This window comes from Haplochromis burtoni, unplaced genomic scaffold (assembly GCF_018398535.1).
Source record: "Haplochromis burtoni strain Fernald_Lab_line unplaced genomic scaffold, NCSU_Asbu1 Contig_259, whole genome shotgun sequence".
Lineage (NCBI taxonomy): Eukaryota > Metazoa > Chordata > Actinopteri > Cichliformes > Cichlidae > Haplochromis > Haplochromis burtoni.
The window spans coordinates 48934-63521 of NW_024582620.1; the positions used below are offsets into that span (position 1 = coordinate 48934).

Genomic DNA, 14588 nt, shown 5'->3' on the forward strand with positions numbered 1-14588 from the left:
ACATTTAAATGGCAAATACTGTAGCATGCACTACTGTAGCATGGAGGTAACCCCAGCCGTAAGTGTAGTCAAACAGACAAAAAAAATAATGAATGTCACATGTCAAGGTGGTAGGTTTGAAGGATTGCTTGCTCAGTGTGGTTGAAGCAAAGGATTCATTTTCTGATTTAATATTTACACACAGTGCCCTCAAGTGACAATATGAGACTATTACACATTGAACATCAGGAACTTTACCATCACTGCAGGTAGTCTTCGTGGAAGTTCATATTTTACATCTTTCCAGCTAAACAGCACAGGGCTGTATTTGTAAAAATTCTATAGAGCATCCTGAGATGTGCACTTACGGTCTCTTCGATATTTTAAGAGTCTATTTAAGAGCAGTTCTGTGGTGTGAGAGGTTTTGTCTCAGTAAAGGAAAATATCCAACGGTTTTCAAAAGATTGCAGGTTTTATAAAACAAACATTTCTCTAATCATTTCTGCCGTAGCACTAAATCTGTATATTACTAATCCTCTCTATTGATTATAGTTAAAATGGTTTGGAACAATAAATAATTTTGAAATAATTGGTTGGCCAACTGTCTTGTTTTTTATAGGAAATGCAGAGCATTTTTGAACTGAAATAAAATCATCCATCCATCCATCTTCATCCGCTTTATCCGAGGCCGGGTCGCGGGGGCAGCAGCCTAAGCAAAGAGGCCCAGACCTCCCTCTCCCCAGCCACCTCCTCCAGCTTATCCGGGGGAACACCAAGGTGTTCCCAGGCCAGCCGAGAGATATAATCTCTCCAGCGTGTCCTGGGTCTGCCCCGGGGCCTCCTCCCGGTGGGACATGCCTGGAACACCTCACCCAGGAGGCGCCCAGGGGCATCCTTGTCAGATGCCCGAACCACCTCAGCTGGCTCCTTTCGATGTGGAGCAGCAGCTGCTCTACTCTGAGCCCCTCCCGGATGGCCGAACTTCTCACCCTATCTCTAAGGGAGAGGCCAGCCACCCTTCGGAGGAAGCTCATTTCCGCCGCTTGTATCCGCGATCTTGTTCTTTCGGTCACTACCCACAGCTCGTGGCCATAGGTGAGGGTAGGGACGTAGATCGACCGGTAAATTGAGAGCTTCGCTTTTACACTCAGCTCCCTCTTCACCACGACTGACCGGTGCAGCGTCCGCATTACTGCAGCCGCAGCCCCAATCCGTCTGTCGATCTCCGGCTCCCTTCTCCCATCACTCGCGAACAAGACCCCGAGATATTGGTTGGCCAACTGTCTTGTTTTTTATAGGAAATGCAGAGCATTTTTGAACTGAAATAAAATGAAATGTAAAAAATATAGTTTGAATATATGTAAATCAATTACCTGGCTTCAACACAAACATATTAGTTCATGTTAATTTGGTTCGATGTGAATACATTAGGTTGGTTAAATTTCAATATATTAGCTTGGTTCAATAATTAAAATATGGTTCTATGTAAAAAAAATCAATTTGGATCAATGCAAAATTTAAAGTTTCAGTCAAGTCTAGTAATATTGTTTATATCAACATAAAAGTATCAGGTCATATCAAGTGACTCAATTTGGATTCTATGAAGTCAAATATTTTGGATGTGACAATTGGACATCATTTTTTTATTTTATTTTAATAGGGTTATTCTTTTTACAGTGTACTGTTTGTGCTGTGAGCTTCGTGAGCACTGGATGCTGTTGAACTGGTGAACAATAACAGTATCTTCAGTTCTTAAAAAAACAGAGAAAAAGAAACGATGGTGGTAAACTATGACAAATCAATATACGGCTGAGTGATGAGTTGAAAAAGGGGAAAGACCCCATTTAATTGAGCAGTTAAGAGCAGTCATACTGACAGGAGACAGTCAACAGTCAATCTGGCTGTGAGCTCCCTCTGCAGGACTGGAGTATGTGGTGCTGGTGATGTTTCTGTAAAGCTGCCCTGGCTGTGTGAGGGCGAGTTATTGCTGGTCTCTTGAGGATTTTGGATATCTCACACTTCTGGCCTGGCTGCTCACCAGAGTCCATCTTCACACTAAAAGATAGAGATCTTTTTTAATGTCCACATTCCACTGACCAGGTTGAGATCACAATATGGTGATGTCACTGATTTACAAAACTCAACTAAACATTTTACAACAAAATGTGTTGTTTTGAATCTGACTATTTGAATATAATGACATACCGTGAATGCTTCAGCCTTTCACTTGGAGCAGCTGTTGGAGGTGGGTGCGGTATGGGTGCAGGCAGAGTCATTGGAGGCACACTCATTTGCAGGTCTGTATCTCCTGAAGTCCTACATATTTCAAAGGCGCTGCTGAATTCAGGTAAATATTGTGGTCTGGCCTGGCTAAGGTGAAGCCTCCGTGCACGGATCCCTTGCGGTTTCAAATCAACAGCAGTTGCACTGCCTTTGAGAGGAGGAGAAGGGGACACTGCGGTTTTGGGGACCAGCGACAGTCGAGCCATATCTGAGGGTAAGTTTTTTCTGGGAAGCAGATCTAAAAATAAACAAACAATAAGAATAATTGAAATAATTCAGTTATTTTTCTCTTTACATTACAAAAAGATCAGACATTACAATTACTGCTTTTATTCTGTACAGCCTTATTTATAATTTGTGAAGTTATAAATAACTTCACAAAGTTCTCACCTGGGGAAAGAGACTGGAAAGAGAAATCTACTGAGGCTGCATCTTGGTTGTCACACTTTTTCTCCTCTTCATGTTCTTCATTACTGCTGTCACTCCTCATAGCACCACAGCCATCTTCTTCCTCATCACAACGGGCTTCTTCATCATCAGAGTGCTGAATGGACAAGATTTGTGGCAGTCTGTCTTTCGCTATGGCCTCAAGACGTCTGAAACAAAGAATGATGATATTTAGTTTTATGTGCATACAAGTCTTCAGACATAGCCACATCGACAGCTTCTGCGATTTTAACTGGCTGTGAAGAGGCTTTGTATTTGTGGAATCCTCCACAGCCCTCTGATGGTATTCAATGGACAACTGTTTTAATATGCAATTAATCTATTGCATGGTCAGCAATGGCAAGATATAGATTCAAATGTAGCTTTTATTATTTTTCACATGTATGTGTTTTAAAAAAAAGTAATTCAGCATGTAATACCTGCTATGCTGTTCCTTCCAAGCTCTGAGCTCTGCAAAGACATCAGCACGTTCTGTCAGATCAGGCTCCTCGAGGTCATATGTGTGTTCTGGTACGTGAATGGGAATGTCTCGGGGGGTGAAAGTAGACCTGGTGGGTGCTGTCTATCAGACAGTAGAGAGGCACAACAAGCATGAGTGGTAATAGATGATGGTAGGAAACTTAAAGTAATAGAGGCCTAAGAGCATATTAATTATGGATAGCAAAAACAGTGAGGAACAACAAACACAGCAAGGGCAGATTGAATGAGACAGAAAGGTATAAATAAGATGCAGAGTGACAGTGGTGGGGTGTATTTATGCCAGTTATAACAGATCAGAGGGTGGTGACAGTGATAGCCCCGTCTGTCAACTTCTTCTGACACAACCCTTCTCACATTTCCATCACCCCTCACTATGCTTGTCCTCTCAGGTTGTTTGTCTGCCTGATAATAATTAGCTGATTCTTTTTATACTGACATGACATTAAAGAGACGAGCTGCTGGTGCCAGGCATTCATAATGGCCTGTCAAAGCTCATAAAGCTTGCTGTTCCTCTTAGTGGACAATGAAGACTCTGTTTTATGGGGAACAGCGAGACAGAAATAACTCATGTATATGGATCACAGCGTGTGGTGTATGGATTTATCTCATAATTTATTAAGTGAGATCAAATAATTTTCTCCACTGCATTGCAGGACTTTGTTGCTACTTACCCTTAACTTTTGTCGCTTTGCTCGAATAGCCTGGACTGGGTTCCCACAGAAGATGATGTTACCCGCTCCTTCAAAAATTGACAGAGTAAAACAGGCATCAGTGATTGAAACTGTCATTATTTCATGGCACAATTAAGTCCTCTTGGTGGCACTGTTGAGCAAAGATTGTTTTTACTGCTCCAACAGTTCACTTGCACAGAGTAATGCTAATCAAAATAAAATGGAAATGGCACTAAGACTAATGAGATCAACCACAGGAGTGCCTAACTGTGAGTCAGATTGCTGGTTTCAGCTTCCACTACTGCCAGATCTGAGTCTGCAGAACCAGGTCTGGATCCAGAAGGGGAGAGAACTCCAGGCCTGATCGCTGACATGAGTCTTGAGCCTGAGTGTGGTCTGGTGCCTGACGATGACATGGCCCAGACACCGGAGAAGCTGGGAGAAGGGCATGTGGCTGAACTGGGTCGGCTGTAAGGACGTACACTGTCGGTTGCCTCCTCTACAAAGACAAAAGTGAGGTGTTTGTTAAATCGTCATCTGAATATCTGGACCATGTTGATGGATTTAAAACAGTACACACACACACACCATCACCAGCAGGATAAAAGGAGTTAGAATCTCTAATGGAGTTTCTGAGAATGTCCCAGTCTTCTCCCATGGTGGTACAGCAGCTAAGCCTGTCCTCCTCCACCTTTACATCATCAAGGTAACGCAGCTGAGGGACCAGCTCCCTCACCGCTGCCCGGTAACTGTAGTCTGCCATCTGGGCAGGAGGAACGAAACAAGAGAAAATGACAGAGCTAAGGTGTACGACAAGATTCAAGATCACATTTTTTTGCAACAGTGACATTTTTAATAATACGTGGTATTTTTAAATAGGGGGTGCCAGACAGCATAAGCTGATCCCAGCTCATAACAGCTAGCGTCTGTAAAGTCTTGCAAATAAATAAATTATTTATTTGCTATAAATTCTAGACTTTTATCATTTGGAAGAGAGCAGAGAGCGAGAGAGAGGCCAGTGAATCGCTGGCCTCGCTTTGGTTTCACCAAACCACACAGATGCAGAAAATGAAAAGGAGAGTGTGAGAGGCCTGTAAACAAAAGCAAGAAAATGAGAGAAAAGAGGAGGAGAATGAGTTTTTAAAAAGAGGAAGTGAGAGAAAGACAGAGCGCAAGAAGAGTGATCACTTGGCAAGGGAGTAAACCCAAGAACCCCCTCAGTCGTTACAAAGCACGGGCCTAATGCATATTCAGCTCAGCATCTCTCCTCATTGCCCTAGTTTCTTAATTAATGCTCTGCTGGTGGGTGTAAATAAACACATTCACAGTGGCCCAAAAAACTCAGCTCACTGCAGCTTCAGCCGTGTACCCAGCTACAATCAGTTTCACTGACTTGGCCCATGATAAGCTGTTTAAGGCTTTGTCACAGAAACCAAAAAATGCACCTTAACATAAAAATAAAGCATTGATGTTTACATATATACTATTTCAACAGTATGTTATGTCTAATTATTTTTGAGTATTTTGATGTCTCCTGCTCTAGCAGAGTGTTTCTGTTGAGTTAAGGACCCACATACAGAGAGTTGCGATCGCACACATGCTCTCATGTCTCAGCACAAACTGATTACATTTTAGAGATTATCTGTCTTCAGGGCTGACAGCCAGCACAGGCGAGACTGTTGAACGATTAGAACCACAAGTTGCATTTGCAAGTTGGCATTTACAACATCAAATGAATACAACACTTCCTTTTCAGGAACTCTGCCCAGCTCCTTGCTCAAGCTCTATTCAGCTGCAACCATTCTTGGTTTCGTTTTATCTTTTGCCAGACTGCCACTCTGAGCATTGCACCACTCTGTGGTGGTTGCTTCAAGATGTACTGGGTATGTTAATCGCAATAGGAGCATCTGCTTAAAGTCTGAACTGCAAAGGACAAACACATCGCATAATACTCATACCTGAGTTGATGTAGGGTTTGGGCGTAAACAGACAGGGTTTCCCTCCAGGGTAAGTCTCTCCAGTTTGCTACATAAACTGAGATACTGAACCTGGACTAAATCATCCACGTCATTCCCTTCCAGATCTAACAGCTGCAGGTTCTCCAGCATGCCAACCTGACTCAGGTCTGACACGTTGTTATAGGACAAGTACAGCTCCTGAGAAGAAGGACAGGAAATAAGTGTTAAGTGGTAGAAAATGTGTGATTAATGAACTGAACCAGCAGAAGGAAAATGCACTAAAGAAAAAAAACATGTTGGACCCAAGTCACACTGTGGTATCGTCCCATGCCACAGACAGTTGGACGTTTTAAACAGCGAAAGTTCAATTACTTGAATCATATGTTACTACCTAGGCACGTTCAGTATTTGCCGCAAAAACGAGGAAATGATTTGGGAAAAAATGGGTCACTCAGGTACTATGACAAATGGAAATTAATGTTTGAGGTATGAAGGCCTATTTGAAATGTATCCAAAAATCCTTGACACAATTTATTTTTTGTTCCGTACACATTTGCAAAAAGAGAAAAGAAAGAAGCTACCAAGCTCCTGAATAGTTCCTACAAAGCCACCTGTAACCTATAAAGTCTACCGTAACAGCACAGAAAGTAGTAATCCCATCTAGATCTCGTAGGCAGCACCGAGACATCCATAGCACCTGCAGTTGGGAGATGGTGGTTCCCAAGTCTCTAGGGAGACAAAATAACACAAACTTGATTTAGAGGCAGGAAAGAGAGTTACATAATCATGGCTAAAAAAAGGATACTTTCTTGGCTACTGAAGCTTGCAGCTCCTTTCTCTTCGTGAAAATTATGTCCTGTTCACTGTCTCCCGCTTTCCTCCCTGCCTGAACCTTTCCACAATAGTTTCAGTCAGTGTACCTTACACTACAACACCAACTCCACTACAATTCCCACAACCCAAAGCAGGAAATGCTATCAGAGCCAGTGCATGTCCGGCTGACTCTGCTCTGCTCTGGTGCTCTCGGGGTGGAGCAGACAGTTCACTATCTATCTCTGTGTACAGTTCTGTGCAAAAGTCTGAGAGTACTCTTCATTTTATTATATTCTGCTAGGAAAAATTAAAATTAGGTGCAGGGATTTATTGAAATGAACATAAATACAGTCTGTTATACCTGGGGAGGCCAATCCATGACTGACAGTGTTGCAGTTATTGCATTGGCAGTGTGTTGGGGATCGCTGGCGTGTTGAAACATGAAGCTGTTGTCAATCCAGCAATTTTCAGATGGCATTGCAAGGTAGATGGTGCTTTTCTGTGATTGTAACACTTTCAGTGTTGGGGAGATTTCCAACACCACTGGCTGAAACGCAGCTCCAAACCATGACAGAGCCCTCCACAGTGTTCTACAGATGGCTATAGACACTAACTCTTGTACATCTCTCCTGTTCTCCTCCATAAATATTGATTATTAGATAATTAGATAAATGAAACAATTTTTCTCATTTTCATGTAACACTTGTGTCATTGTCCAATTGCCTTATTTTAAATAAAGACACACTGCCCACCATGTTTAGATATGCCATGTTTTCAGCTAACAGCTCTTTGGGAATCACATTGGTGGTTCAAATATATTACTTTATTGCTTGTGTTATCTTTTGGTATCTTTTATTATCTGCTCATAGATACAACTACAGAACTGGGAACGGATTATGTTTTTTGTGACAGACTGCTACTAACAGAGTGTCTACAGATACAAAAATTCTTCCTTCGCTAAACTTTCTGTTATGTGCACAACATTCACATTCATTCCTTCAGTTGGGTGCATTTTTGGGACTGAAAATGAGTGAAAAACTGCCGATGTCTAAATTAAACCTTTTCAAGACTTTATAACCTATTGTTTATAATTTATTTAAATAGACCACATTCAAGAAAATCTGTCTCGTGAGAAGCAAAATATAAAGTAATGAGAGATGGGTCAAGACTTTTGCACAGTAATGGTAAAAAATATTCTCTCCATCTCACTTACTGTGACAACTATTTGTAGCTTTGCTTCAATATACTTTTGATGAAACAGCTGTAGCTATGATCACTGGACAAGCTAGGAAAAACTTTAGATATTCCCTGTCTCTTTCTGAGGATCAAATGCATGATTTTGAAATCTGATAGTACCTGAACCCCTCTGTATCCTATTGTGAGAAAGGTGGTTTAACCTGTTCTCTGTGTATCTCTAAAGCTGTACACAGGTCTCACCTCCATGGTGTCTGGTTTACAAGTTGCAACAAGCATCTTCCACACATAAATATTGGAAGTCCCTATTTCAAAACCTTGTCACTATAGCCATACTATACTTCTTTGGGTAAGCTCATAACTTTTGACTTCCTGTAATGACAGAGTAAACCACAACAGCATTCACTAAACTATGGGGTTTTTTTCTGTTCTGGGTTAACTTATATTTATTTCTCTTCAAGGAAATATGTGGGTTTTCCTATTTTGGAAACATGTATAAAATAAGATAAAAATGACCAGATGCATCAGTATCATCTTGGAAATCTAAAAATTATTATACTTTGTAAATTTGTTTCTCAGGAATACAAACTTTGAAGTAAAGAAAAAGATACTATTTTTGTCTTACTTACCTTACTGACAGGATCCTGCTGTTGTTCATTTTTAGCTGCACTAATCCAGGCAAGTAGACACCTGCAAGAAAATTAGTTAAACAAAACTATTTTTCTCATTTTCATGTAACACTGGTGTCATTTTAACATGGTTTCGTTCTTATCACCTGATTTATTTGCTAATCAGATGTTCAGCATCATTTAAGTAAAAGAAAGCGTCCCTGAAGTGGCAAGTAAAACATGACTCATACATGTACAGACAGTGTTTGTCATGCCTTACACAATCTAGGATTTTTTCTGAGGACAAAGCTCAGTCATAGTAAATATATCCCCCTACCATTATCTAATGATGGCTGGCACACCTGTGAGGTAATCAGGTGTGGAAATTTATGACTGTCTGCTCGTTCTGTGTTGTGATTATTACAAGTATCTGTTATGAATCATTACTGTAAATTGTGTTAACAGTTTCTCATTGCTCGTTAATTTAACTGAACTTAAATGAGATAAAAGTTACTGTATTTTTGTAGCCTTGGCTACACAAAGAAAACAATAACACCACTGATGCTGACTAACAGTTAGTTCTAATAAGTGCACATACAAACAGACACCTATTGTTTTACTGTTTTACATATTCAGCTGCAGTACTGTGCAAAAGTCTTGAGCCATTCCTCATTTGTTTGTATTTTGTCTTCAAGGAACCAGACTTTGTTGTATTTAATTATTCTTGAACAACAGGTCTCTAAGCTTTCTGAAGTTTTTCTTGGGACACTGGCTGTGTTTTTTACTTATTTTCAGTACAGTCTTTGTACTTGATCATTTTCTTAGTTAAACTACTTAACACTGACCTATGAATCATTCAACAACTAAAAAAGGTACCTAACTCAAGAGGTGAACTAGTTTTGTGTCTGCACACAACTTACACAACAGACAATTTAGAAAAGAACCAATTTTAATTTCTATATTTAGGGACTTTTTTACAAGCTGCCTGTCACAGTAACAATTCATTTGTTTAGTCGAGTCTACAAAAGATAACACAGTTTGACAGCCGCAAAATAACTACAGCAGAGGAACAGTATCAACAAGTCATGTATTTAAGAAATTAGAAAAAAAAAGTCCAGCAAAATTACACAAAAAAATGGACTAAAAAATTAGTGGCAACAGATCTTGTGGAGTGATAAATACAAATTGGACATTTTTGGTTCAAGTCATCATCAATATGTATGGAGAAGGTCAAGAGAGAGGTAGAACAGTGAATGTCTACAGACATCTGTAAAACACAGTGTCATGGTTTGGAGCTGCATTTAAGCCAGTGAAAGACCAATATGGGCCAATTTTGATCACAATCTAAAAAGTGTTGTATTTGCAACAACTTCATGTTTAAGCATGCTAATGATCCCAAACACGCTGCCACTGCTGTAAAAGCATACCTGGATAGAAAAACATGCCATGGCCTCTCCAGAACACGGACTTCAACATTACCTAAGCAGTGTGGGATCGTGTTGACTGAGAACAGAACAAAACGCAGCCAAACTCCCAAGAAGAGCTTTGAAATGTCCTTCTAGAACCCTGAAGACTACTTAAAGAAATGACAAGAAAGCTTGCGTAAGAGAGTTGAGACTGTGTTGAAGAATAAAAGTGGTCATGCTAAATACTGACTTTGGTAGACCAAATCTTGTTAGATTATTACAAATGCTGATTATGGTGTATATTTGTGTATATTTGCACATACTTCAATGAATCACTGCACCTATTTCCCATATTTCTTGCAAAATATAACCGAATGAAGGGTGCCTCAAGACTTGCACAGTGCACAGTACTGTATTTAATCAGTGACATGTTATATGTCTTACCAAAGTTACCAAGTGTGTTTTCTTGAGTGTCTACACAGATCTCCAGTGAGGTCACATTAGAGAGGTCTTGTGTGCCACACAGCAATTTCTGTAGGAGGAGAATAAGAAGCTGACCTGGGCAGAAGGGCACTGTCTCTTTACTTTATGTAGTCTGTATCATTCTGTAGCTACGATTAACAAACATGACTTTGATTTGATGTAAAATCTTTGAAGAATTTTTTTTGCCCAATTTCAGTTTCAAACATAATCTTTTTAAGCAAAAATCAAAGAGGATTTTAATTAGTATAAGAGACAACACTAACGGAATTATTTCAGTAAAATAGGCATTATAATACAGGCAAGATGTATATGGTAGATGTTATCCAGATGCTAACATTTGCTATTGTCAATTTAGAATTATGCTAAACTAACTAAATGCTTTCACTAGTATATTATATATATAGTATATTATATTCGTATAAACAACATGATAAGAGGTTTATAACGGTGATAAATACTAACTGTATTTAAAGGTACCTACCAACTTCTCCGGGGAGAGATAAAATTCCACTGGTGTTTCAGAGTCCTCATAGGGTTTACTTGCAGGAGTTGGGTTGATGGAGCCTGAACCACTCAGCTCAGTCACCAGGACCCGTGCTGTACCAGACCTGACCCCGTGGGGCACAGACCCATGACAGTAACTCATGCCTCACGCTGTATAAAATAAACAATCATAAAGTTATATTGAAAACACCAAAACGGCTTGTGAAACAAAAGGGAAGCAGTGAGCAGTACCTTCTCTACAGCCAGATATTCTAAGTAGCGCTAAATAAAGCGGCATGTACCCTAGCTACATGTTGGTGTATACGGAAATATAATATTATATCTATGATAAGAATATATATCACCTTTTGCAGAATTTTCCCGTCTGTGTCACTAGATAGTCTATACATTTACATTCAAACCTACAACTGAGGGCTCGCAAGCAAAAGTTTCCTTGGCAACCACAGACGACTTCCTGGATACGGCACAAACTGACCCCAGAGCCGCTGAATGAATTCCATTCAGCGGCTCTGGGGTCAGTTTGTGCAGTTAGACCCAGTTAGACCCGAGGCTCCCTGGGATATGTAGTACACTCCGGTATTTCTTATGGTTGGCACTCATCTAATCTATTATCCAGTAGTTACTGGATAATATTCAGTCGATATTGATGAGATCAATCCAGGACTGATAACGTTTTCTTGTGCCTTTCTTTTTTATTTAAATATTTTTTTTGAGTGCACTAGCAGTCTGTTTGGGATCATCAGAATGCTGAAAAATGAAGCTGTTCCCAATCAGACGATTTAGTGGATCAAAATCTAACAGAACCTTTCTACATTCATAATAATAATAATAATAATAATAATAATAATAATAAGTCGTTTCATCTCAACATAAGATCTGTTTCCATTGATTTTCAGCCCAGTTCTTGTGTAATTTGGCATACTCCAACCTCCCCCCCCCCCCCCCCCCCCCCCCCTGTTTCCCTTCATGACAGCCACTGAGAACATTTCTGATGAAGATTCAGCAAACAGTAGATTGATCAACTGAAGGACAAGATACATCTCTTAGGTCCTGGTCTTTCTTTCTGTTGATTAGCTGTAAATCGTTTTATGCCTGTCACATTTTTTATTGTCCTCCACTGCCCCAGATTGCCCAGATTTTTTTAGGGGCACACTGCACAGTATTAACGATTTTCCAAGTTTTCAGCAAACAGTTCTTTGGGAAACATCAAACACTGCGTTAAACATGTGTTATCTTTGACATTTGTCATACATACAACTAAAGAAAATGATGCTAGTAACAAAGAGACTAAAAATACCAATTTAAATTATGTTTAGACACAACGCTGATTCATGCCTCGAGGGAGGTACATTTCTTATACTTGAATGATTCATACAGTCAGTGTTAGTGAGTGGTTGAACAAAAAAAATATTCCTCAAAAGCATTTGGGTTATGTCTACAACAAGTCCTCAGCCTTGGTCAAGCACATGGACTGGGCTACAAAATGAGTACAAAAAAATCAGTCAGTGTCCAAAGAAAATTGTTGAAACTGTCAGAAAGACTAGAGAACTAAAAAAATTAAGAAAGTCTGGATCAGGAGGGGAAAAAAATTACAGAAAGGATCAGAGCACAAACCACAATGAGTGGCCAGCTGTTGCACTTGCATGGAATAAAAAAAATCCCAGCAACTGGAACAGAAAAATATGAAGAAAAAAAACATACAGTTTAAAAAAAATCAACAATCCTGAATAATTAATCTGTGAAATTGAATATGAAGAGGTTAGAAACATTACTACTTGGAGTGGACCAATAACGGTATTTTGTTTCAAAATTACATCCTACTGAGTTGTAACTACTGAAACAAAAAGTGTTACAATCACGCCTGCTCTCCCCTACCACATAATTTCGACATTACCTTTATAACTATCACCGGTTCCCAACCTTGAGTCATCACATAGAAAAACAATCATAATGTCTGGGAAGTTTTGGTGATTTGTTTTTAAACTTTGGATATTCTCAACCAAAACACTGCTAGTCATCTGTTTGGGTGGCACTTACTTTTCAGAGTGGCGAAGGGTTATGCTGGGTAGAGATGGATAATAGTAATTTTATTTTTATTTTTTAAAAGACAGCGTTCCTGTTTGTCAAACGAATTAACTTGGCATTCATGACTTTCAGGTTTTTGCATGAATTCAGATTTACGTGCCTCTTTAAATACTCGGATTTAGCGTTTAAATGTGTAGGTCCAGTGGCCTTCACAGTGGAGTTGCCAAAAATCCGACAGCACAAGAACGCCACTGTAACATGCTTGGTAACCGGGGCGGATCTATGTTTGATAGAGCTGGGCGTGGGCACTACTCTCCTCATCCCCTCCGCTCTCTCTGGGAAGCACATTGTTCAACGCGGGCACATTATAGGACCCAGGACCAATGAATGCCTTGGTGCAGTTTAGCTACTTAAAATTACACCGTTTCTTACAGTGAATAGGACGCAAATACCTGAAGAAACGGGGAAAGAGACTCGGAATATTTTGTGGCTTTTTTCCGATTTCAGCGGAGAAGCAAAACAATTGAAAGATTTTCTTCTTCCTCTCCGGTAGAAACGCCGCTCCTGTCGCCAATAGACCTCTGCCTGTTGTAAGTATACTGTACACATCCTTGCTTACGAAAAATGTCGGTTTTTTCCCCTCACCGAGAAATATGTCCTCTCTTAAGTGCTTTCAGTGTTTTGGGCACCGCTGGAGATTGCGGTCCTTACAGAAAAACAGGTTAGCTAGCTATCATAACATTTTTTAATTCACGCCCGGCGAGCTTGAACATTATCCTGCTTAGAACTCAGCCTTCTTTCTACCCTGCCTACATAGAATGATTTTTCCTCCCAGCCCCTGACTGTTTTAAGCCAATTATATATTTTTTGGTAAGCGGTCTTCCTTGAGTTTGGGTGTTAAAACTTGGTTATAAAGGGATAACATGACCATCCAGGATTTCCCCCCGCTTTACCTCACTTTGAAAGAGAAACCGAAGACATTTGCAAGTGCCATTGCAATAGATGCTAATGTACCTCTGTCTTTTGTATTGTATAAGGAAAAGACTGGAGCAGGCTGTGAGGTTGCTGGTCTCGATAGTGGCGTCAGAGACAACTAGGGTGACGCCCCGTCACAGTGAATAAAAGCTATCACTGCGGAAGTGAGATTCCATTACAAGGCATTCACAAAGATGATCATTTCAAGTCTCGTATCTGATAAAAAAAATGGCTAGTAAGGTGAAAGGGATTTACAAAGACAGCACCAAACACTCAGCGAATGGCCATAGAAGCTCCTGGTCAGTAAACAATTAAATGCACTCAGCATTCAAAGTAGTATCAAACATTTGAATGAGTGCCCTCTTAGGCAATACAACAGAAAGTGTTTCACTCGTGTGTTTTTCTTGGGGCTTTCCGGTACACGGTTTCTTTTTTTAATCCGCCACATCGTCACGTTGGCTGACCACAGCATCTTCTGTGAAAGTCATAATCATGCAAGTGAATGTGCATCAGTCTATATGACTACGAGAAGGAGGCTTTGCAGCGATTCTGTGTGAGTAAATATTGGTGTTGGTGTCTGTAGCGTTTTGGCAAGTCAGCTGGAAAACAGTTGGAGGTGGTCCAGTGATTGAGGTGTGAGGTCAATGTGTCTTCGTTTTTTCTTTGAAGGTTTTTATGCAGCCAAGCAGTAAGTGTGACTCTAAAAACCAAAATTTTACGAATAACACCGTTCCCTGCTGGGTTTTAGTATTGATGTGGGGG

General features: G+C 40.1%; 2 protein-coding genes across 4 annotated transcripts in view; one reads left to right on the plus strand and one right to left on the minus strand.

Moving 5' to 3' along the window:
• Positions 1-1796: 1796 nt before the first annotated feature.
• On the minus strand, positions 1797-11300 carry lrrc56 (leucine rich repeat containing 56). 2 transcript variants are annotated; one of them, XM_042227420.1, is made up of 13 exons: positions 11171-11300; positions 10804-10976; positions 10284-10371; positions 8455-8515; positions 6516-6546; positions 5819-6016; positions 4449-4623; positions 4129-4359; positions 3861-3928; positions 3129-3271; positions 2653-2858; positions 2185-2500; positions 1797-2034 (listed from the first exon to the last, which is right to left on the minus strand). In XM_042227420.1, exons 2-13 carry the CDS (start codon positions 10966-10968, stop codon positions 1872-1874), a joined length of 1845 nt encoding a protein of 614 aa, XP_042083354.1. In that variant the 5' UTR covers positions 10969-10976; positions 11171-11300; the 3' UTR covers positions 1797-1871. The 2 variants fall into 2 exon arrangements, with proteins under 2 accessions (XP_042083354.1, XP_005942944.1); XM_005942882.2 differs by having other exon boundaries at positions 6450-6546.
• Positions 11301-13144: 1844 nt separating this feature from the next.
• Positions 13145-14588, plus strand: part of LOC102290564 (GTPase HRas) — a 14230-nt gene continuing 12786 nt past the window's right edge. The window contains exon 1 of one of the 2 annotated variants that reach the window (XM_005942880.3): positions 13145-13441. The gene's annotated coding sequence lies outside the window, so the exon portion shown is untranslated. The remainder of the gene's footprint in view (positions 13442-14588) is intronic. The other variant, XM_005942879.3, reaches the window with a different exon arrangement.